This window comes from Lontra canadensis, unplaced genomic scaffold, assembly GCF_010015895.1.
Source record: "Lontra canadensis isolate GAN:19392208 unplaced genomic scaffold, GSC_riverotter_1.0 scaffold107, whole genome shotgun sequence".
Lineage (NCBI taxonomy): Eukaryota > Metazoa > Chordata > Mammalia > Carnivora > Mustelidae > Lontra > Lontra canadensis.
The window spans coordinates 3617845-3641444 of record NW_022631101.1 but is presented as its reverse complement, the minus strand read 5'-3'; the positions used below and the strand labels follow the sequence as shown (position 1 = coordinate 3641444).

Genomic DNA, 23600 nt, shown 5'->3' with positions numbered 1-23600 from the left:
GGTCAGAAGAATAAATCAATAAAATAAACTATGATTATGTATCTTGTATGACGGAGGCGTCTCTGGCTATGTCATGGCCGCGTAACCTCGTAGGAAATGTGGGTATTTGTGATGTGTGCGTTTTTGTAAGTGTAGTGCGTGTCCGCTTCTTGGTATGTGCTGTGTGTTCCCCTGTGTATTTAGGTATGTGATGTGTGCAAATAATGGGCAATGTGTCTTTGTGACCTTGTGTGAAACGTGTGTGTATTTGTAATGTGTCTGTCCATGTGTTTAAGTACGTGGTGTGTGTAACTTTGCCTCTACGTATCTGAGCTGTGTGTGTTTATGTATAGTCCCTATGACTATGTTTAGAAATGTGTCTGTGTGTGTCGGTGTATGATGTATCTGTGTGTATTTTTGTATATGATTTGTGTAGCTTTGTATGCACGTGTAATTCTTTAAATGTGTTGTGTCTCCATGCACATGTGAATTGTGGCTGTCCATGCGTATCTGGGTATGGGACATGGGTCTGTGCCTTCAGGAGAGTCAAGCGTGGGTTTGTGTATCTTTTAGGTACCTGTGAATATGTGTGTGCTGTGTGTGTTGTCTAGTTTGTGATACATGTCTCTTCTTGATCTGCTGTGTGTCTTCTTATATTCGTGGTACGTGTATCTGTGTTGAGTGTATGTCATGTGTCTGTGTGTGTCTCTGTGAAAGTGATGCCTGTGTGTATGTGTGTGATGTGTCTGTGTGTCCGTGTATGTGAGGTTGGTATTGATGGGTGTTCTTTGTTGCCCATTTGTGGAATGTCTACATGTTGTGACTGTGTGCCTCGGCAAGTCCCCATGGGGTCTGCCTGGATCTTTGTCTGTGTTGTAGGTGTCTGTGGATTTGGGGCTTGACTTTGTGGCATGTGTGGGTCTTTGTGATGCTTTTCTGTTCTTGTGTGATGGGGTGCATCTGTGCCGGGGGCCGGCCTGCCGGTGCGTACCCAGTGCAGCCCACCATCCCTGCGTCTTTGTGTGTGACGTGTACGTGTCCCCGTCTGCCGATGGCTGTCCACCTTTGTATGCGATGTGCTTGTCTATGAGGGTCTCTGCGACGTGTGTCAGGCGTGTGTGGGCTGTGTGTGCCTCCCCGACATCTGCGTCTCTGCGTGGAGCACACGTGTCCATGCTGATAGTGTGTCACAGCAGTGTCCGGGCCAGGCGCTGTGGGCCCTGCGCCCCCCACAAGGGTCTGCTGGTCCCTGTCTGTCCCTCCTCCTCCCCTCCCTCCTGGCAGCCAATGCTACTGGGGAGCCAGTTGCCATGACGACGCTCCATCCTCCCTCCATCCTCCCTCCTCCCACCCTTCCTCTGACAGGCTCTCTGCTCCCCCAATCCTGGCTGCTCTCGGGGGCGGGGCCCTCATTCTCCCCCCCATCCTACCCTCTCCCCCCCCCACCCCAGCAACCCTGGCTCCCCAGCTCCTCTCCTCTGTCCGCCTCTCCATCCCTTCATCTGTCTGTCCCTTCGAAGAGGGGGAGGGGGGTACCTGAGCCAGTAAGCAGCCCCTCCCTCCCCCTGTCCTGCGTCTCCTGCCCCTCTCCTGGGCCGGGGGGAGGCCAGGGTCGCGCGGGTCCCCATGGCTGGGGGCTGAGGGCCCGCCCCCCCCTCCTCCCCAGCCGCCACCACCTCCACCTCCCTTCCATCCTCGACAAGATGCCTGGCCCCGGCGCCTTCATCCTCCTCGCGGCCGTCTCCGCCTCTGGCTGCCTGGCGTCTCCGGCCCACCCCGGTGAGTCTGTCCGGCCATCCAGCTGTCCGGCCATCCGGCTGTCCGGCAGCCCCCACCCCCACCCCGGGCCTGCCCGGGGGTCGGTTCGCGGCGCTCCGGCTCCATCACCTGGGTGCGCGTTTCCCCGCAGCCGAGCCGGGGCCTGGAGAGGCGCGGGGACGGTGCCGCTGTCAGCAGGGCCTGTGGGAGGAAGGCTGGGGGCTGGGTGGGGAGGGGGTCCGTTTGGGCAACATGTGTGTGTGCACACACGCATATGTGTGTGCAGGTGTGTGCAGGGAACCGGGAAGGACGGGGCCTCTGGGAGAATTGGGGACAGAGGGGAGGAATACTATTTCTAAGGGGGACACAGCATAGGAGGCTGCTTCTAGCTTTTGGGGGAGACCTAGGTCTTGCGGAGTTCCCTTCACAGGGGCTTGGGCTATGGACAGAGGACATGTGTGCTCCCCGAGTCCCTAAAAGAGACAGGCCTCAACCCCCGGAACGAGGGGGTTCCAGCGCGGGGCAAAGACTCTTCTCCCCGCCTGCAGCTGGGGGGCTCATCCTCTTGCCCAAATAGGGGGTAAGGAGACCGTCCATTGGAGTGTATTTTAAAATCTGAGAGCTCCAGGCTCCACTATGACACCTCCTTCCCTCAGTCCTCACTGGAATTCATCCAGGCCTGCGGTGGGGTGATGGGGGGGGGTCCCAGATTGGGGCGAGAGGAGGGACCCCACCCCCAACACAACCACCTGAGAAGGCCTTAAACTACAACTCCCACAATGCCGGAGGCCATCCGGCTCCTCTGTCAAGGAGTCCCTGGTTGCAGAGCATTATGGGAACTGTAGTCAATCCTGGCCAGCATGGGAGGGGCAAGGAGTCTGGGAGCTTAGGGCTTGAAGCCGGGACCCCAGCCCAGCCCTGTGCCCACAGATGGATTCGCGCTGGGCCGGGCCCCTCTGGCTCCTCCCTACGCCGTGGTCCTCATTTCCTGCTCCGGCCTGCTGGCCTTCATCTTTCTACTCCTCACCTGTTTGTGTTGCAAACGGGGTGATGTCGGCTTCAAGGTGAGGTGCATGGGGAGGGGGGGTTCTAGTGGGGAGGAAGACTCCAGCAAGGCCTTTGCCTCCCGAGCCCAGGTGGCTGGTGGGGGAGAGAGGCAGTAAGTCTGAGAGCACCTTCTGGCCTGAAGTTCTGGCCAATCCGGAGTGCTGGCATGATCAATCAGGGGACAGTTATAAGAAAGACAGGGAACGACCTGGAGGGTGATGGCGTGTCTCAGCCCTGTGTTCTCCCACCCCTCACTTCTCCCGGCACCAGGAGTTTGAGAACCCTGAAGGGGAGGATTGCTCCGGGGAGTACACTCCCCCCGCGGAGGAGACCTCCTCCTCACAGTCGCTGCCTGATGTCTACATTCTCCCGCTGGCGGAGGTCTCCCTGCCGATGCCTGCCCCGCAGCCTTCTCACTCAGGTACTTCCACACCTTGACTAGGATGGTCCCACGGGACAGGGGGGCAAGTCCTGAGAGTCTTCCCTCAGGGGTCAGGGAGCTGAGGTCCCCCACAGCCAAGGGGAAAGACAGAGGTGGGAGCCGCAGAATCTTGGAAGCGGCCTATAGGGAGTCATAGAGCATCTTGGTAGAAGCTATTGCTTCATCCAAAGCGGGATTTGGGGATTCTTGTGGGGCAATCGGTGGTGAGGTCAGCGTAGATCTCAGTCTCAAAGGCAACCAATGGCGGGCTGAAGTCAAGTCACAGGATCTTGAAATGCCAAAGGGAGGGATGGATTGGATGCCGGGAACTTGCGGGCAGCCAATAAGAAGGCAGAGATCCATCAGGGAATGTTGGGGCAGCCAATGAAAAAAGACTGGTATCGGCTTTGACCCCAGTCCTCACTGAATTGGAGGGGGAGTGGTGATGGTGGCACTTGTAAGGGGAGAGAGGCTAAGGGGCCTCCCCTTTTTGCCCCCTCCCCACTCTCAAGACATGACCACCCCCCTGGGCCTTAGCCGCCAGCACCTCAGCTACTTACAAGAGATTGGGAGTGGCTGGTTTGGGAAGGTGAGTGGGGCTGGGGGTGGGAGGGAGGGGGGTCCATACGATCCAGGGCTGTGCTCCTCTTCTGTGTCCATCCCCCCCACCCCGCCCTGCTCCCACCACTTCTCATCTGTCCCCTGCCCCTCAGCCCACCCAGCGCCCTCGTCTCTGTCCACCTCTCACCTGCTCCCACCTGCTCCATCCCCCCACACCTGTCAGTCAGCGCCTCCCTCCTCACTCCATTGACCACTCTGCCTCGCCACCTGGCTCTCCACGCGTCCGTCTGTCCATCCTTCCATCCGTCCCTGCATCCATCGGACTCTGGGCCCGTGAGTCTCTCACTCTGCATCTGTTGTTGGGGGACAAGGGCGGTGGGATCTGAAGGGAGAAGCCGGATGGAAGGGGGAAGCTGGAGCCATGCCGCGGGGTGGAGATGGTCCCGGGGCTGGGGCTGGGGCACATGCAGGCACTGACTCCCCGGTCTCCTTTGGCCAGGTGATCCTGGGAGAGATTTTCTCTGACTACACCCCAGCCCAGGTTGTGGTGAAGGAGCTCCGAGCCAGTGCTGGGCCCCTGGAGCAGCGCAAATTCATCTCGGAGGCACAGCCCTACAGGTACCCGGGACTCTGGCGGCGTATGTGGGCCATGGAGGCCCGAGCGCCAGGTTTGCTTCTCAGGGAGGTGCCATTAGGGAGTGGAGGAGTCTCGCGTGGGGTCAAACCTGGTTTGAATCCTGGATCTACTTCTTCCTGGCTGTGAGACATTTTTTTTTTTTAAGATTATTTATTTATTTATTTATTTGACAGAGATCACAAGTAGGCAGAGAGGCAGTCAGAGAGAGGAGGAAGCAGGCTCCCCACTGAGCAGAGAGCCTGATATGGGGCTCGATCCCAGGACCTTGGGATCATGATCTGAGCCGAAGGCAGAGGCTTTAACCCACTGAGCCACCCAGGCGCCCCTGGCTGTGAGACTTGATGGACAGCATTTGCTTCTCTGAGCCTCGGGTTCCTCCTTGGGACAGAGTCAGGGATATGAAAGGAGGGGCAGGATGATGATGAGGGTGAGGGGAGGGCGCGGAAGGTGAGCTAGATGCCTGCCCTTCTCCACTCTGAACCTCAGAATCTTCATCTAGGAAGTGAGTCTGGGAAGCCCAAATGTCCTCATGTAGAGGGCAGCTGAGAGGATGTGAGATTTTGTGTTAAGCACTGGGTACATAGGGGTTGTTCCCTGCTTTGGGTCCCTGCTTGTGATTGAGGAAAGCATCACGGACCCAAAATGGCCCTGAGGAACTTCCACACCTCACCTCCCACCCCTACTGGACTCTTAGGTCTGGGAAGGCAGGACCCTGTCCCTCCCCTGCTTGGTCTCCGCTCCACTCTAAGGACTTCTAGATAAGAACTAGATGAACATTTGCTGCATAAATGTCTCGTGAGGTAGTAATTGCCCCGTTGGAGAACCTTTTTCAAACAGTTGTAAAAGTGAGGCATACCCTGAAGCCATACAGACGCCGGACTTTACCACCCTCACGATTTTCAACCTCCCATGGCTCCTATTGCCTGCAGAACAAAGTCCCATGCCTCTGTACAGCCCACACACCCTGCAAGGTCTGCCCCTGCTCCCTTCCTGCCCCTGGGCCCCTTGGCCCAGCCATCCTGGCCTCTTCACTGATCCTTTCCCATAACAGTCTCTTTCCTGCCTCAGGACCTTTGTCCTTACTGTTCCCTCTGACTAGGATATCATTCCTGGCTCACTCACCCCCAGCTTCAGATAGTGGGCTGCTTTCCCCTCCTCAGGTCCTGGTCAGAAAGGACTGCCCTTACACACACACACACACATACACACACACACACTCCCATGTAAGGAGGGCCCTGGACTGTTCCATCACACTGATTAGATCATTTTCTTCCTAACACATATTTCACTGGCTGGCTTGTTTGCCTGCCTCTCCCTAGACCCGTGCTGGCAAACACTAGCCACATATGGCTATTTAAATTTATGTTAAATAAAACGAAATCAAATGAAAAATTCATTTCCTTAGCTACACGCAGCACATCGCAAGGGCTTAGTAGCCTCATATGGCCAGTGGCTCCCATGTGCGACAGCTCAGATCTAGAACATTTCCACCTTCGCAGAAGGTTCTCTTGGAGAGCGAAGGATGACACTGGCAGCTCGGGGTGGGGGGCGTCCTTCCACCCTGTGTAGATGTTTGCTCAGAGAGCCAGCAACCTGGGATCAAGTCCCCATGCCAACACTGTTACCAGCTGTGTGACCCTGGGCCAATCACTTTACTTCTCTGAGCCTCTGTTTCCTCTGGATTCAATGGGAAACACCATCCTGCCCACCGGGGTGACAGAAGAGGATCCGATAGCAGAAGTGGCCAGCCTGGGCTCAGACTAGTAGGGGTCCAAGCCTTCCTCCACATCCGCCAACCTAAATCCCACCTTCAGAGCTCCAGCTGTCCATCAAGTCCCCAGGACACGCCGGGCAACTTATGACCACTTTGGTCTCATGACCAGGCAGTGGTGCGAGGCACAGTCCTCCCAGGTGGAGAAGGTTGGAACTCAGGCGGTGAGGCTGGGCACCAGCCCCACCGCACACCAGTGGGCCCAGCCCCTGCCCCGACCCCCGACCCGAGTGGGACAATTTCTCACTATACCCTGAAAGCCGGGCATGTTTTCACTTCCTCCAGACCCCCAGGCCGGGTATCAGGGCAAAAGCCTTTACTGAGCCCATTTTCATTGAGCCTCCCCCCCACCCCCCGCCCCCACCGTCTAGGCACTGGGGACACAGCGGCCTAAACAGAAAGTCCCCAAATTCTTGTCCTAGCAGGGCTCCCCCCCCTAGTGGAGGAGATCTGCAATGAACAAATGAAGAAGGAAATTTTAAGAAGAAAATGTCAGAGACTGACAAGTGCCAGGAGGAAAGCTCTGGAGGATCCTGGGGGAGGCGGGGTTGACTGGGAGGGATCGGTGGCGCAGGCCTGGTGGGAAGCATGTTCCAGGCAGAGGGAAGAGCAGCTGCAAAGGTGGGAAGGCAGGAAAATGTGGGGCGATATGAGAATCAAACAGTGTGTTGACATGGGAACGGAAAAGCCGTAATAATAGCGAGGATCTCCACTGTGTGGCAGCTTCTCACTGGTCTCATGAAATTCCTCTCCACGACTGTCTGAGGGAGTTACTACGGCTGTGCCCATTTTACAGCTGAGGAAAACTGAGGCAGGAAGAGGTGAAGTTATTTCTCTGGGGTTACACACCTGCCAAAGGTGGACACAGGGGGCGCCTGGCCGGCTCAGTGAGTGGAGCATGCGACTCTTTTTTTTTTTTTTTTTCCTTAAGATTTATTTATTAGAGAGAGAGCATATGAGCAGAGAAGGGCAGAGCGAGAGGGACAGAGAGTATCCCAAATAGGCTCCACGCTCAGCCCTGATGCAGAGCTCCATCCCACCACCCTGAGATCTCCACCTGGGCTGAAATCAAGGGTGGGTCACTTAACCCACTGAGTCACGCAGGTGCCCCAGAGCATGCGACTCTTTATCTCGGGGTCATGAGTTCGAGTCCCACGTTTAGGGTAGAGATGACTTAAAAAAAAAAAAAGGTGGACTCGGGATTCAACGCTCCCCTTGACCCCCAGCCTGACTCTTACCCACAGTGTGAGGCTAAAAGAGGGGGCTTGAGGGCGGTGACGTTTCTTGGGGAAATGATGTTGAAGCCGAGGACTGAGGGAGGAGGACTGCTGAGTGGAAGCGGAACCGCAAAGGCCTGCGGTCTCAGTGGGTGTCTATGTGTTTGGGGAGATGCGTGGGGCGCAATGGGGACAAGCGATGCTGAGGAAGGGCAGGACACACCCAGGATCGAGTCTTGCTCTGTCCCCGGGTGAGCGGGAGCCCGGAGGGCTTTGCGCAGCGAGTGGCATGTCAGAGACAGACTGCCAGGGAGAGACAGGAGGCAGGGAGGCCGGGAGGAGGCTGAGAAGAGAGGCCAGGAGTTGAAGAAGCTCCAGCCAGGCTGGGGCGGTGGGGGGGTGGGTGTGTGGGGTCGGGGGATGAGCGGGGGTGAGGTGAAGATGAAGGAGGGCAAAGAGGCATCTGGGGGTCTGGCCTGGGAACTGGGGAGGAGTGGGGCGGTCCTGAGATGGGGACCCGGGGTAGGAAGCTGTGTTTTGAGGGAGTGTGAATGTGGGGGTGCAGCCGGGAGCCGGGAGGTGAAAGCAAAATTTTGTTGTCTCGGGGAGGCTGGGGAGGGACAGGGGTCTGCGGTGGGACGGTCGCGGCTGTGCCCTGACCCTGCCGCCTCCCCACCCTGGCCCCAGGAGCCTGCAGCACCCCAACGTCCTCCAGTGCCTGGGCGTCTGTGTGGAGACACTGCCCTTTCTGCTGATTATGGAATTCTGTCAACTGGTGAGGGTCTGCGGAGGGAGGGCGGGGTGGCGGGCTGGACGGGTTGACGGCTGCCAGCAAGCCTGGGGGCCTGGGAATCTTTGGCAAAAACACGCGCGACGTGCTAACGTTTCCTGAGCGCTCACTGCAGATGAGCGCTCGCTCGGATGGCGCGCGGTCAACTAGCATGCGAGGCGGGTTCTCTTGTTGTGCCCTTTTAAGCCGCAGGGGAAACAGGCTCAGAGGGGCTGCCCCCTGCGTGCAGAGGTCGCCCCCCATCCTCGCCTCAGATAAGCGGGATGAGTGGATCCCTGGAAGGGGTGGTGGTACTGACCCCATCCTCTCCTCCCTCCCAGGGGGACCTGAAACGTTACCTCCGGGCCCAGAGGCCCCCTGAGGGCCTGTCTCCTGAGCTGCCCCCTCGAGACCTGCGGACACTGCAGAGGATGGGCCTGGAGATCGCCCGCGGGCTGGCACATCTCCACTCCCACAACTACGTGCACAGGTGGCTCCCGGGGGGGGGCACGGGGAAGAGTGTGTGGGGGGCACTACTTAAAGGAAGCAGGAGAGGCTATGCGGATGGGAGGCAGGGCCGCAAGGAAGGGGCTCAACTACGGGAGAAAGCGAGTCAGGAGGGGAGGAACTCTGGAGGGGAGGGGTCAGAAGAGGAGGGAGGAATCAGGAGAGGGGGGCGGAATCGGGAGAGGCGGAGTCATAGGGGAGAGGGGGAGGAGCCTTTGAGGGGAGGAGCCAGAAGGGGAGGGGAGGAGTCAGGAGAGGAAGATGCATGGAGAGGCGGGGCAGGGGAGGAGAAAAGCAAGGAAGGGAGAAGGGGCGGAGCCTACAAGGTGGGCGCAGCGCAGGCGAGGCGGGCAGTCGGTCTCAGGCTGCCCCCAGTCTAGCTTCATTCCTTGCCCCGCCCCCAGCGACCTGGCCCTGCGCAACTGCCTGCTGACCTCCGACCTCACCGTGCGCATCGGAGACTATGGGCTAGCCCACAGCAACTACAAGGTGGGGGCTGCCCTCCGTCAGGGCGGGGGGGGCGGGGGAAGGCCCTCGACCCGCCTGACCCGGCTCTGGCCCGCCCCCCAGGAGGACTACTACCTGACCCCCGAGCGCCTGTGGATCCCGCTGCGCTGGGCGGCGCCTGAGCTCCTTGGGGAGCTGCATGGGACCTTCATGGTGGTGGACCAGAGCCGCGAGAGCAACATCTGGTGAGAGGGTCCCCCCGCCCCGGGGGCCGCGCGCAGCCTAGGGCGGCGAGGAAGGGGGACGAGTCACGGGTCCCATGGCTGTGGAAACGGAGGCCGAAGGGGAGGCCCCTAGGCGGGGCAGGGCCAGGCTCTGACCTCTCTATGCCCTCTGCTCCCCGCAGGTCCCTGGGGGTGACCCTGTGGGAACTCTTTGAGTTTGGGGCACAGCCCTACCGCCACCTGTCAGATGAGGAGGTCCTCGCCTTCGTGGTCCGCCAGCAGCACGTCAAGCTGGCCCGGCCGAGGCTCAAGTTGCCTTATGCGGACTACTGGTGAGGGCAGGGCCTGACCCACGACCCCTGACCCTCCCAGCCCACCCCAGGATGTCGCAGAGCCCCTCACCTCTCCGCACATCTCCCGCAGCCTCACTCAGCACTCGCTATGCCCCACCCCTTTTTTCTGCTTGGAGGCCTGTGCCGCTTGAAAGGGGCAATCCTGAGGCAAGGCTGGTACTTAAACCCTAGTTTCTCCACCGCTGAAAGACCCCTGCCGCTTGCTTGTCTCTGATTCCAGAACTCACAGCCCAGAGGAGGCCGCCTAACTATCATTTCTTTACATCTGCCTTGCTGCCCCCCCACCCCCCCGCCACCACCCCATCTGTCACACACACGCCCTGGGTCTCTCCCTGCCCCCTCCACACACCTTCGACTCTACCCTACTCACCTGTGCCTCCCCCTCCCCCCAGGTATGATATCCTGCAGTCCTGCTGGCGGCCACCTGCCCAGCGCCCCTCAGCTTCTGATCTCCAGCTGCAGCTCACCTACCTGCTCTCCGAGCGTCCCCCACGACCCCCGCCCCCACCCCCCCCACCCCGAGACGGTCCCTTCCCCTGGCCCTGGCCCCCGCAGCACAGTGCGCCCCGCCCGGGGACCCTCTCCTCACCATTCCCCCTCCTGGATGGCTTCCCCGGGGCCGACCCTGACGATGTGCTCACGGTCACTGAGAGCAGCCGTGGCCTCAACCTGGAGTGCCTGTGGGAGAAGGCGCGGCGGGGGGCTGGCCGCGGTGGGGGGGCACCTCCTTGGCAGCCGGCGTCTGCGCCCCCGGCCCCCCATGCCAACCCCTCCAACCCTTTCTATGAGGCGCTGTCCACGCCCAGCGTCCTGCCCGTCATCAGCGCCCGCAGCCCCTCGGTGAGCAGCGAGTACTACATCCGCCTCGAGGAGCATGGCTCCCCGCCCGAGCCCCTCTTTCCCAATGATTGGGACCCTCTGGACCCAGGAGTGCCTGCCCCTCAGGCCTCCCAGGCCCCTTCCGAGGTCCCCCAGCTGGTGTCCGAGACCTGGGCCTCCCCCCTCTTCCCTGCAGCTCGGCCCTTCCCGGCCCAGTCCTCTGCGTCAGGCAGCTTCCTCCTGAGCGGCTGGGACCCCGAGGGCCGAGGTGCCGGGGAGACCCTGGCGGGAGACCCTGCCGAGGTGCTGGGGGAGCGGGGTACCGCCCCGTGGGCAGAAGAGGAGGAGGAGGAGGAGGAGGGCAGCTCCCCGGGGGAAGACAGCAGCAGCCTTGGGGCTGGCCCCAGCCGCCGGGGCCCCCTACCCTGTCCCCTGTGCAGCCGAGAGGGGGCCTGCTCCTGCCTGCCCCTGGAGCGGGGGGAAGCCGTTGCTGGCTGGGGGGGCCACCCCGCTCTTGGCTGTCCCCATCCGCCAGAGGACGACTCGTCCCTGCGGGCAGAGCGGGGCTCCCTAGCCGACCTGCCCCTGGCCCCCCCCGCCTCGGCCCCCCCCCGAGTTTCTGGACCCCCTCATGGGGGCGGCGGCGCCCCAGTACCCCGGGCGGGGGCCACCTCCCGCTCCCCCCCCCCCGCCGCCACCTCCCCGGGTCCCCGCGGACCCAGCCGTGTCCCCCGACCCTCCCTCGGCCATGGCCAGTCCCGGCTCAGGCCTGTCGTCTCCGGGCCCCAAGCCGGGGGACAGCGGCTACGAGACCGAGACCCCTTTTTCCCCCGAGGGAGCCTTCCCAGGTGGGGGGGCAGCCGAGGAGGAAGGGGTCCCTCGACCACGGGCTCCCCCCGAGCCCCCCGACCCAGGAGCGCCCCGGCCACCCCCAGACCCGGGTCCCCACCCACTGCCGGGGACCCGGGAGAAGCCGACCTTCGTAGTTCAAGTGAGCACCGAGCAGCTGCTGATGTCCCTGCGGGAGGACGTGACAAGGAACCTCCTGGGGGAGAAGGGGGCAAACCCCCGAGAGACGGGACCCAGGAAGGTGGGGAGAGGCCCCGGGAACAGAGAGAAAGCCCAGGGCCCGAGCAGGGACCCCACAGTCCTGGGCAGCGGGAAGAAAGCCCCAAGCCTGAACGAGGACCCGAGCCTCCCCATGAACGGGGTGACAGTGTTGGAGAACGGGGGCCAGAGAGCCCTGGGCATCGAGGAGAAGGTGGCAGAGAATGGGGGCCCAGGGACCCCAGAGAGAGAAGAGAAAGTGCTGGAGAAAGTGCTGGAGAATGGGGAGGTGACACCCCCAAGGAGGGAGGAGAAAGTATTGGAGAATGGGGAGCTGAGGTCCCCCGAGAGAGAAGAGAAAGTGCTGGCGAATGGGGGACTGACACCCTCAAAGATCGAGGAGAAGGTGTCAGAGAATGGGGGCCTGAGACTCCCCAGGAACACGGAGAGGCTGCCAGAGACTGGGCCTCGGAGAGCCCCAGGGCTCTGGGAGAAGGTGCCCGAGAGTGGGGTGCCAGCCCCAGAGACCTCGCTGGAGAGAGCCCCCGAGCCCAGCGCAGTGGCCTTGTCCCAGAACGGCGGGGAGACAGCCCCTGGCCCCACTGGCCCAGCCCCCAGGAGCGGGGTGCTGGAACCCGGGACCGAGAGGAGAGCCCCCGAGACTGGGGGGGCACCGAGAGCCCCCGGGGTTGGGAGGCTGGACCTCGGGAGTGGGGGCCGAGCCCCAGTGGGCACGGGGATGGCCCCCGGCGGCGGCCTCGGAAGCGGCGTGGACGCAAAGGCCGGATGGGTAGACAGCACGAGGCCACAGCCGCCACCGCCGCCGCCGGAAGCACAGCCGAGGAGGCCGGAGCCAGCGCCGCAGAGAGCCAGGCCGGAGGTGGCCTCCTCCGAGGGAGAGCCCGGGGCCCCAGACAGCAGGGCCGGCGGAGACACAGCACCCAGCACAGACGGGGACCCCCCCAAGCCCGAGAGGAAGGGCCCCGAGATGCCACGACTGTTCTTGGACTTGGGACCTCCTCAGGGGAACAGCGAGCAGATCAAAGGTGAGGAGGAGGCTTCTGGGAGCAGGGGAGCGAGGTTGGGGGGCCGAGGCCTGGCTCCTTCCGAAAGGCACGGCTGAGCCGAGGATCTCGGGCTGCCGGGGAACAGACAGGTCAGGCTGACCATAACGAGAGCCGGCCCTGGAGCCTCCCCGCCTGGGCTCAGATCTGGGCTCTGTGGCCCGGGACAAATGACCTTACTTCTCTGTGCCTCAGTTTCCCTCCAAAGACGGATGATGAGGATAACTCATCTTCCTAATAGGGCTGAGTGGCTTCAAAATATTAGGACTTCCGAAGACCCTTTGCAATTCCATTTGACCTGGGGTCTCAAACTCAGATGCCCATGGGGGCCAGACAGTATTGGGAATGAAGGAAGCCCTCTGGGAGAGGTGGGGAGGGGTGCGGTGGGGAGTTGGAGAAGGAGATGCGGCCGCTTTCTAGCTCCAGCCAGCAATGCCCACCTGGTATTGCCACATGGCTGCTTTTCCTTTTTTAACCAAAGTTCTGCGTGTTTTAATGGTTGAAGCCAATTCACGCGAACCTTCTCTGTGTGCCAGGCCCCAAGCTACCCAAAGCCAGGGCCCAGGGAGTTTCAGACTCTGCCCTGCCCTACACCCAGCGCCCCCCCATCCCATGCTATGGATGATCTGAAAACTAGAAATGCCTTTTCTGGAAACTGAGTTTTGGTAGGAACACAGAAAGTGTTTTGTCGCAGAGGGGGACTGATTTAAGAGAAAGATGAATGGCCCCTGTTGAGCGGTGGGCATAGGGACTGTGGCTCTACCCAAATCACCCAGAGGCCCGATATCCTTACGGAGTGATACGAAAGTTCTAAATGGCCACTGGTTTATATTGGTAATCTCACAGCCCCCCTTGAGGGAAAGGGTATCCTCCGAGGGAAAGGTCCAGAAGGGGGCTGAGCACAGAACTTTCCTTCCTTTGAGCCCATGGTATTAGAACACTATCCCTCCCTTGAGATTGTTGTGGGGAATTTGTGACCAGCTGTGTCAGGAAGGGCTCCAGACAGCAGGGAAATATCCAGGGATGAGCAGCCAAGATGCTTCAGAGGATTGTGGGAGGAGGGGGGCACCAGGAGGGTGTTGCTGGGTGGGAAGATGCTGGGAATAGCCTGCTTAAAAAAAAAAAAAAAGTGCACGAACTCCTACTTATCCTTCAAGACCCCACTCAGATTTCCCCTTCCCTGGGAAGCCTTCCTGATTTCCAAAGGCTATCACCCTGTCCTTCCTGAGAGCTCCTTGAGAGCTCCCTTACAGCCCCCAAACCCATCGCCCTGAGATGGATGGTCAAGGAAGGCCTCAAGGAGGTGACTTTTGAGCAGATGTGAAGGAAGTAAGCTGGGTGGACATCTGGGGGAAGGGTGTTTTGGGTGGGGGGCACCTAGATGGGCACTAACTTGGCATGCTTGGGGAAAAGCAAGAGGCCAGTGAAGCTGGAATGGAATGAACAAAGGGAGGAGAGTGACCCCATCCACACCCAGTCTTTTTCCCTACTCTGCCTTGACCCTCTTGTCATCCCCACCCTTGCCCCCACAGGGCCTGTCCCACATATACTGGTGCACTAATGGAGGAATGAGTGGCCCCTGTTAATTTCCTGGTGAGGGGACAGAGGCTCAGAGAGGTGGATTTCCTTGCCCGGGGGCACACAGTGAGCAAGCAGGGTAGGCTTGGGATTTGAAGCCAGGTTTCCTCCTCCAGGGACCTGGAGTCCTTGCCTTCTAGCAGGTTGAGATCAGGGAGTCTTAGGGCGGGGAAAAGAAACCTTGAGATGCTTAGACACTCCAGTTTTGTCTGGCAGTTGAGGACCAGAGAGGGAAAGTACCTTGGTCAATATCACACAGCACGGAACATTCATTCATTAATCCCACAAATATTGCCTGAGTACTTCTGGGTGCTTGGGGATGCAGCCAGAACGAGCCCGAGTCAAGTCCGTTCTGTGGCAAGGCAAACATGAATCACATGACCACAGAAATACAGCTACACGCTGAGCTCATCTGCTTGGAAGGAGCAGCTTGATGCTATGGGGGTGCAGAGCTGGTGGCCTTGCCTGACCTTTGGGGAGAACTCTGAAGGCTTGAAAGCCCAGACCAGAGCTAGGGGTTGAATAGGACTTGAACCAGAAAAGGAGCTTCCGGGCAGAAGGAACAGCCTGTGCAAAGGCTCAGAGGTGGGAGCAATAGGGAGGTGGCCCAAGTGGCTGGCTGGGTGAGGTGAGGAACAGAGCCCCGGGAAATCATCGGGGCCAGGGCACTCGGACCTGGTGGGCGGCAGAGAGAAGTGGGGGCTTTGTGATGCGGACTCTGGGGGAGTCGTGGAGAGGGTTAACCCCTGGAGTAGGGGGAGGATCTCTCCTACTCTGCGTGGAGAAAGGCCCCAGAGCAGCCCTTTGCTTCACAAGAGGGGAAACTGAGGCCCATACTGGGGCCCGATACTACCCGAGGACACACAGCTGGGCAGGAGGGCATGCCTCAGTTTCCCAGGGAGCAGAGGCTCACCGGGTCTCTCCCCTCGCAGCCAAGCTCTCACGGCTCTCTCTGGCGCTGCCGCCGCTCACGCTCACGCCGTTCCCGGGGCCGGGCCCGCGGCGACCCCCGTGGGAGGGCGCGGACGCCGGGGCGGCTGGCGGGGAGGCCGGCGGGGCGGGGTCGCCGGGGCCGGCGGAGGAGGACGGGGAGGACGAGGACGAGGACGAGGAGGAGGAAGAGGAGGCGGCGGCAGCGGGCGCGGCGGCGGGGCCGCGGGGCCCCGGGAGGGCGCGGGCAGCCCCGGTGCCCGTCGTGGTGAGCAGCGCCGACGCGGACGCGGCCCGCCCGTTGCGGGGGCTGCTCAAGTCTCCGCGCGGGGCCGACGAGCCCGAGGACAGCGAGCTGGAGAGGAAGCGCAAGATGGTCTCCTTCCACGGGGACGTGACCGTCTACCTCTTCGACCAGGTGCGCTGCCCGGGGTGGGGCGGGGCACGGGGAGGGGAGGGGCCAGCTGGCTGAGGGCGGGCGCTGGGGAAACGGGGCAGGTCTTGGAGACCCTGGGTGTGGGGGCGGTGTCTGGGGAATGGGGCGGGGCATGGAGTGAGGGGTAGGGTGCGTCCGGTGGGGAGGGCGCTGGACGGTAAGGGTTGGGGGGTCTGGAGGGCGAAAATGGGTCTGGAAGGACGGCGGGGAGGTACCTGGTGGTCAGGGAGGAGCCCGGAGAGGCTAGGGAGAAAGTGCTGATGAGATTGGGGCGTGGTCTAAACGGCGGGGGCGGGGCCAAGTGAAGTTTGGGGCGGGTTCTGTCGACCTGCGCTCTGGTGGTAGAGGCTAAGGGGCCGGATCGGGATGAAACGGATTTTACCCACGAGGGGCGGGCCCTGGCGAGGCTGCAGGTAGGGCATAAGAGAAGCGGCTTGTAGTGTTAAGATAGAAAGTGCAGGAGCGGGTTCAGAGGTGGACAGAGCTAAGAAACTGCGGCGGGGCTTAGAGAGATGGGTTGAGGATTGTGTTAAGAGTAACTAGGACTGAGAGCATCGTGCTGAAAAGAAACAGGAAAGGCGGGATGATGCTTGTGGATTGGGGCCGAGATGGGTGTGGATGGATCTCGGTCAACCTGGAGCGGGGCACACTGGGCTGAGATCCCGAGATGAGAGTCAGGAACAGGGTCCTGGGCCACTGAAGCAAAGGCAGGGTCTGGCGGGCTGGAGCGGGGCCACTTCCGAGTACGGGTCTCAGGGCCTCGGTGGAGGGTCGGGATGCGCAGGATGGTAGAAGGGTTTGGAGGACCAGAAGAGTAGGTAGTTCTGCGCCCCGAACTTGAACGCCTGTGGCCGAGATATCGAAAGGAGTTAGGGGTCATGGAGACAAGGCGGGACTTACGGAGATGGTATTGGGTTAGGGGGCTCCCACGAAAGCGTCGCGTTAAGGAGCAAGGAGAGAATTCCTGCGGTGGAGGGGCTTAGCTGTGGGCGGGACTCTAGGGGAGGAGCCTCGGGCCGGGGTGGGGTTAAGGCTGACCTGAGGTTTCGAAGGCAGATCAGGGCCTCCAGCCACCTCTTCAGAGGCTGCGATTGTAAATAGGGGTACCTGAAGCCCCAGAAGTGTTAGCGGGCTTTGTTGCTCGTTGGGTAGCATGTGACGGTTCGTCCCCTAATCCACCTCCACAGGAGACGCCAACCAACGAGCTGAGCGTCCAGGGCCCCCCCGAGGGGGACACGGACCCGTCAACGCCCCCAGCGCCCCCGACGCCTCCCCACCCCGCCACCCCCGGAGATGGGTTTCCCAGCAACGACAGCGGCTTTGGTGAGGGGCGGGGCGGGGCCTGGAGGCGGGGCGGGGCCTGAATGGGCGGAGCTGGGGCGGGGTCCACCGTGTAGATTGCTGGAGACACGTGCCTGAGGAGGGGCGGGGTTGGACGGCTGGAACTGAAGGTGAGCCGCTCCAGAAGTGCCTGGAGGGTCTGACCGCGTCCTCTCCTCTTCTTCCTCGCCACCCCCTTCCCGCCGCTAGGAGGCAGTTTCGAATGGGCGGAGGATTTCCCCCTCCTCCCCCCGCCAGGCCCCCCCCTGTGCTTCTCCCGCTTCTCCGTCTCGCCTGCGCTGGAGACCCCGGGGCCCCCCGCCCGGGCCCCCGACGCCCGGCCCGCAGGTACAGTGCTTCAGACCCTCGGGCCTGCCCCCACTTCTGCCTCTCTTTCTCTGTCCCCATCCCTGAATTTACCTGCCTCTCTCTCCTCAGTCTCTCCCCTTCCTCTCTCAGCCAACCCCCACCCAACTCTTGGAACCAGCTCAGACCAGGTCTATCCAACGGATAGACCAGGGCAGTCACGCCCCTTCCCTGAGCCTCAGTTTCCCCTTCTGTAAGGATCCCCTCAGAGTCTTGCTCATCTTTGCCCAGTCTGTTGCCTGGCACTTGTCAGATCCTGATCCCACGTCCGTTTGGGGGCACAGGCTGATCAAAGGCCGACAAAGGGAGAGAAAACCAGTGTGCTCAGAGCTAGTTAGCTGAACCGGAGCAGAGGGAACATGGTCAGGGAGTCCACAGCAATAACAACAACGGCATTACTACTAACAGTAACAGGCCCTTACAGAGGCCCTACATTGTGTTTGCCCATCTGAGCCCGGAGACTCCTGCGGCGACTCGGGCTCTCTGCTGCCCCCTGCTGCCGCTCTAGAGAATACCCCTGGATGCAGAAGTTGCGCTGGCCTGAGCGGACGCACATGTTCCCGAGGATAGGGCTGAGAAGGTGGAAAGTAGGAGCCTTCCTGCTCCCCCAAATCGTGCCCGAATCCAGTTGTTGGCCCTGCCTGTCCTCGACTCGGTGACCTAGAGCAAGTCACTTTCCCTCTTTGTGCCTCAGTGTCCCTATCTGTAGAATGGGGATGATCCCAGGATCTAACCCAAAATTCTTGAGGGGATTGATTGCATGGTTTCATCCTACACACACACACCCCCACAGACTGGTCATGCGCATGCGCGGTGGTCTCTGGTGGCTCTCACTGAGCTTAACGAAGTAGATACCCATTGAGCATTACTTAAGCGCGGGTGCTGGGCTGGGCATGCGGGATTCCGTGCTGAGCAAGGTCCAGGAGCCCCACAACAACCTACCCCACCCACAGACACTGACCCCACAGTGTCATGGGAAATAAGTGCAAACTCAGGGCTGCTGGAGAAGCAGCTGACAAAGGGAAAGGGCTTCGTCGGTTTGGCCATGCCACTACATCAAGCACTCGAGGGGCTGGCCGTCATGAACTAGGTGAAGGGGAAGGGGATGACAGCACGCTAGCAGATGGAACAGCTTGCCCAAGCGCCTGAGGCAAGAGAGAACTTGGCCAGTTCAGGGAACAGAAGGCAAGCCGGTGCGTCTGTGGGTTACTTAGGGAGTGGGGGGAATGGAGGGTAAGGGGAGAGGGCAAACCCTGTAGGGCTTAAGGGTGGGCTGAAGAGAGGGACTTTGTCCCGGAGGCACTAGGGAGCCATGGGCCAGCTGTGATTAGGGGAAGGGCAGCAGTAGCCGCTGGTGCAGGAAGACCCCTCTGGGGCCATGTGAGGGAGCCAACCGGAGGCTGGACAGGAGGCTGGCGCCAGGGTCAAGGAGGGAGAGGAGAGTAAATTGGGATTCGGGGCAGGAAGGACAGGGCCAAGGGCACACTCTTCACTTGGCTCCATTGTCAGATTCCACCTCAAATGTCACTTCCTCCCAGAGGTCTTCTCTGAGGCCCCCATGAGGACAGAGTGGGGTGGGTCCAGGGCATGGGACACCGCCAAGTGGTGAGTCAGGGCTGAGAGCAGCGGGACTAGCGTGCCAGGATGACTTCACCTTTAATCACTAGGAGAGGCAAGGGAGGGCCCAACTGTGCAAAAGCCCAAATCCCTTCACTCGGCTGATGCTTCTGCTACGGCGGGGCAGGGAGGCGGCTGACCTTTCTGTCTCCCAAGACCCTGGCGGGGGGGTGCAGGCTGGGCCCCCTTCTGTATGGACTTCTATGCTTGGTGGGGCTCTGCCCACTTACCCCTCATCTACTGGGCCCTACCATGCAAAGGCCCTGGGGTGGGCCCTGGAGCCCAGGAGAAACAGCAAGGAAGCCAGTGTGGCCATGAAGGGGACAGGGTGAGGGGGATGGGGGTTGGTGAGGACAGAAACGGGATAGGGCAGGTCATGTGGGGGGCCCTGTGGGTCCTGGTGAGGGCTTTGCTTTCACTCCAAGAGAGACAGAAGCTGTGAGCCTATCTGCCCAGTAAATCATTTCCTCTGTCCTCAGGCCCCGTGGAGAACTGACTCCCCGACGACCCCACCCCCCTGCACCCCCAGAAGAGGGGTTGAGAGTAGAATCCTCTGTGGACGACGGAGCCACTGCCACCACCACAGATACCGCCTCTGGGGAGGCTCCTGAGGCTGGGCCCTCCCCCTCCCCCACCATGTGCCAAACGGGAGGCCCTGGCCCCCCACCCCCTAGCCCCCCGGACGGCTCCCCTGAGCCCCCCGACCCCCTCGGTGCCAAATGAGGCAGGAAAGCCCCTCACCCCTCCCTGGAGAGCCGCCTTTCTCGGAACTGAACTGAACTCTTTCGGGCCTGGAGCCCCTCGGCACAGCGGAGGCCCCCTCCTCACCCACTCCTGGCCCCAGAGAGGGGCTGCAGGCTTCGGGGACCTGGACCCCCATCTCGCGTCTCCCCTCCCCGCCCCAGCCTGGCCCCTGGAGGGGCCTCTGGTTCAAACCTTCGCGTGGCATTTTCACATTATTTAAAAAAGACAAAAACAACTTTTTGGAGGAATGCAGGGCCTGCGTGTGTTTCGGGGCAAAGAGGGGAGGGTCCCGAAGACGTCGCCGTCAGCCGCCTGTCGCCCACTTCACAGATGGGAACATGGAGGCTCAGGAAGGTGGAAGCGCTGAGCAGGGGGAGGCCGCAGCTCTGCTTCTCTGGCTCCCGGCTGCGTCTGCTGCTGGTGGCGGTGACCTGCGCTAAGAGTTGGCAGGGAGAGGCCAGGGCGGTCGGAAGAGCCCTGTTTGCCCAAGGTGGCTGGGGGGGTGGCCAGAGGCCCTACGAGGGCCAGGACTGCAGACTGGGTGCTCAGGAATGACGGGTCAGCACCCACATGGCTCCTGGCCATATCCCCCACACCTCAGAACAGAGCTGCCCTGTGCCTCCACTGAGGCCACTACCTCCCTGCCCCACAGTGCCTGTACCTCAGTTTACCTGTGTCTGCTTGTGAGCGCCCGCCTCCCAGGACATTCTCATCCCACCTGGCCTGAGTTCTGTGGCCCTCTTCCTAATTCTACTATTTCTTTGTGTTTCTGCATCTGGATGTTTCTCCTCTGTGCCTCCCTGAAGTCTGTCTGTGTCTTCCTGCCTTGTCTCTCTGTCCCGATTTCTTTTTCTCCGTTTCTCTGGGGCTCCTGACTGATTCTGCCTCCCGTCTCTCTCCTCTGACTGTCTCTGATCTCCTGCCTTCAACCTATCGCCCCATCCCTTTGGTCCCAAGTTCATTTGCACGTTCGCAGGACTCACTTTGGGTGAGAGCAAGGGAGGGAAGGGACCAGAAGTGGGGACCCAGCGGGGGTGCTGCGGACTCCTGGCTTAGGAGTTAAGGGGATGAAGGCATTAGGGTCACTTGTTAAGTCCCAGGGATGGAGAAAGGGAGAGTGAGGATTAGACTCTTGCGTCTTTCTCAGAGGCACTGTGGGAAGACGGGGCTGTGCTTCAGCTGATCTGTGGACACACCTGACCAGGGTGTGGGCTGATGGAGCCGGGACTGGTAGGGTGATGAGGGCCAGGACTCTGGAGTCTGAGAGAGGAAGAGCAGGGAGCCAGGACTCCCGGGTCTGAGGGAGGAGGGGCTGGGGGCCAGGACTCTTGGGTCTGAGGGAGGAGGGGCTGGGGCAAGACTCCTGGGTCTGAGGGAGGAGGACTATATTACTAGTTCACTGACAGCATCCCTGCTCTGGAGGCTAGAATCCAAGATCAAGATGTCTGCAGGGTCTGTTCCTTGTGAGGCTGTGAGGGAGAAGCTGTTCCAGGACTCCCCTCGCTTCTAGTGGTCGCCAGCCATCTTTGCTCCTTAGTGTGTAAAAGCCTCACCCCAATTCTGCCTTCACCTTCACAGGTTTTCTCCCTCCCCCCATGTGCGTGTGTCTGTGGGTCCAAATTTTCTCTTTGTATAAGGACACTAGCCATATTGGATTAGTGCCTATATTAATGACCTCATCCATCTTACCAGATTTTATCCGCAATGATCTGATTTCTAAATAAGACCACTTTCTGAGGTACCGGGGTTAGGACTTCAACGTACTGATCTCAGGCTGATATGATTCAACCTGTAACAAGGGGGCTGGGGATTTGGGGTCCTGGGAGAGGTGGGAGCCGGCAGCTAGAATCCTCAGTCTTTGGGTAGGAGATGGATTTGGGGCAAAACTGAAGGACGATTTTGAGGTAACAAGTCTGGTTTGAATGTCCTACAGGCAATTGCAGCTTAAGTTGGCCAAACCAGAGCCACCAATCCCTACTCCCCAGCCCCACAATTCCCTCTCCAACCATCTTGGTCAATGGCATTGCTATGCACTCATTGCTGGAGCCAGAATTCCGGAGTTGGTCCGGCACTCAGCAAATCCTGTGGATGCCTCTTCCCGGGTCCGCTTCTCTCCATGGCCTCAGCCCCAGGGTAAAACTGCACTGCGTCCTATCCTCCCTGCAGCTGCCCCCACTCCTTTCCAAATTATTCTCTTGCAGCAGCCAGAGGCCCCTCCTACAGGCTCGATCCAAATACGTCATTTGCCTTCTTCACACCCTTGGATGGTTTCCATCAACTAAAAATACATCCAAAGTCCCTCCCATGGTGGTTCGGGCTCCAAATGATCAGGCTTGTGCATCCCCTCTGACTCCCACCTCTTACCAACTTCCCCCCTCGATCATACCATACAAGCCTGCTGTCCGTTAACTCCAACACACCGTATCTTTTCCTGCCTCTGCTCATACTGTTCCCTGTGCCTGCAATGCCCTTCCAGGGTATCTCTGCCGAGCCGACTACTCTCCCTGCTAGTGGGCATTCAGGACCTATGGGTTTACTCCCGGAGGTGGGCAGGATAGGGTGAGGTAGTGGTGGGACCCTGTGTGTATCCAGAGACCTCCTTTCTCCTTGAGCTGATGATTCCCATTTCCCTGGAACGTTTGGAGTTGGGAATCCCATATTCTCACTTGGGAACTCCACTTCCCATCCATGCCTGGGAGTTAAAGTGCCCAGGGCCTCTTTGCCCAACCTGCACACAAGTGTAGGAAACTGGGCTAAGTAAGGAACACCCCCCCCCCATCATTGGAGCCTTAGGAAACTACAACTCCCAGAAGGCCCCCAGACTGGCTCTCCCACTGGTGGGGGCAGCCAGCCCTGCACAGCTTGCTGGGAATTGTAGTCCAAGGCTCCTGCAGGGAGAGGAACGCCCCCTTCGAGGACGGCAGTGTTGCTAGTACGCGTGGAGCAGGCCAATGCCTGTGGCCAAGGGCAGAGCCAGGATTTCCACTTCACCAGGAGCACTCAGTTACTGCTTCCACCCTTTGAAGACAGCTTGGGGGAGGGAGGAAATGCAACTGCCCCCCCCCACCCCGCAACACACACAACCCGCAGTTCAACCTAATGCAGTCTGGTAACAGGGCCTGCCCAGTATCGGGGTTTCTCGCACCTAAGCCTCCATGGCAGATTTGGGCGTGGGAGAGTGACGAGGGGGTCTCCCATCCTGCCAACCCACCCCCCTCAGGATCTCTGTGCCTTTGTTCTTTGGGGACACCAAGTGTATCCCAAGCTGGAGGGCCAGGAGTAACAGGCCTGGCCCTGGGGTTCAGGGGTACCCCATCCTTCAAGTCTTTGCTCTCAAGGAAAAGACCTCCCACTTTGGAGGCTGATTCCCAGGACAGGAGCAGTACTGTGGGTTTCCCAGGGCTGTACTTGCTTGGTGCAAAATGTCTTCCAGATGACCAGCTGCTGGTTGAGAACTGGGCTCGTCGGCCCCCCAGTTCCCCACCCCCACCCACCACTCCCACCCAGCCCTCCTCTGACACCAGCTGCCTCTTGCCCAGCCCCAGGGGACAGCTCTCAGGCTCTTTTCTGGGCTCCTCCGCCCAATGTGCTCCTGGAGCAGGTCCCCCCCACAGCTTGACCCACTCTCTAGTTTTTGCTTGCAAAGCACTGGCCCGCTCACAATCCCATCAGCTCAGAGCTGCAGACCCTCCAGGAGCAGGAGCCAGCTGAGGGCAATGGGGAGGATGGGAACCCTCCTGGGTTTGGCTTGTCAAGGCGTGTCTGGAAGGAAGACTAGGCCTTGCCCCAGGACATTGGCCCGCCCCCTCGCTCAATACCATGCAATTCTAACCATACCACCTGCCGCCCTGTGAAACCTCCCCTTTATTCCAGCCCTGCAGGCTGGGGGGGGGGGGTTGGCTGGGGGCAAAGGGGCGGACATGGGAGGTCCCTGCTAGGCTGCAGCGTCCCCAGCATCCATCCCTCACACGCCCGGACAGCCCCCAGT

At 60.4% G+C, this 23600-nt stretch overlaps 1 protein-coding gene across 1 annotated transcript; it reads left to right on the top strand.

Moving 5' to 3' along the window:
• The first annotated feature begins 1477 nt into the window (after nucleotides 1–1477).
• LMTK3 (lemur tyrosine kinase 3) lies at nucleotides 1478–19470 on the top strand. Its single transcript, XM_032839186.1, is given in 16 exon segments — nucleotides 1478–1758; nucleotides 2668–2801; nucleotides 3055–3205; nucleotides 3718–3794; nucleotides 4266–4384; nucleotides 8079–8166; nucleotides 8502–8650; nucleotides 9072–9156; nucleotides 9238–9359; nucleotides 9521–9670; nucleotides 10084–11116; nucleotides 11118–12603; nucleotides 15132–15547; nucleotides 16753–16888; nucleotides 17096–17233; nucleotides 19348–19470. Coding segments are annotated over 16 exon segments (4377 nt in total). The 5' UTR covers nucleotides 1478–1682; the 3' UTR covers nucleotides 19365–19470.
• Nucleotides 19471–23600: the final 4130 nt, after the last annotated feature.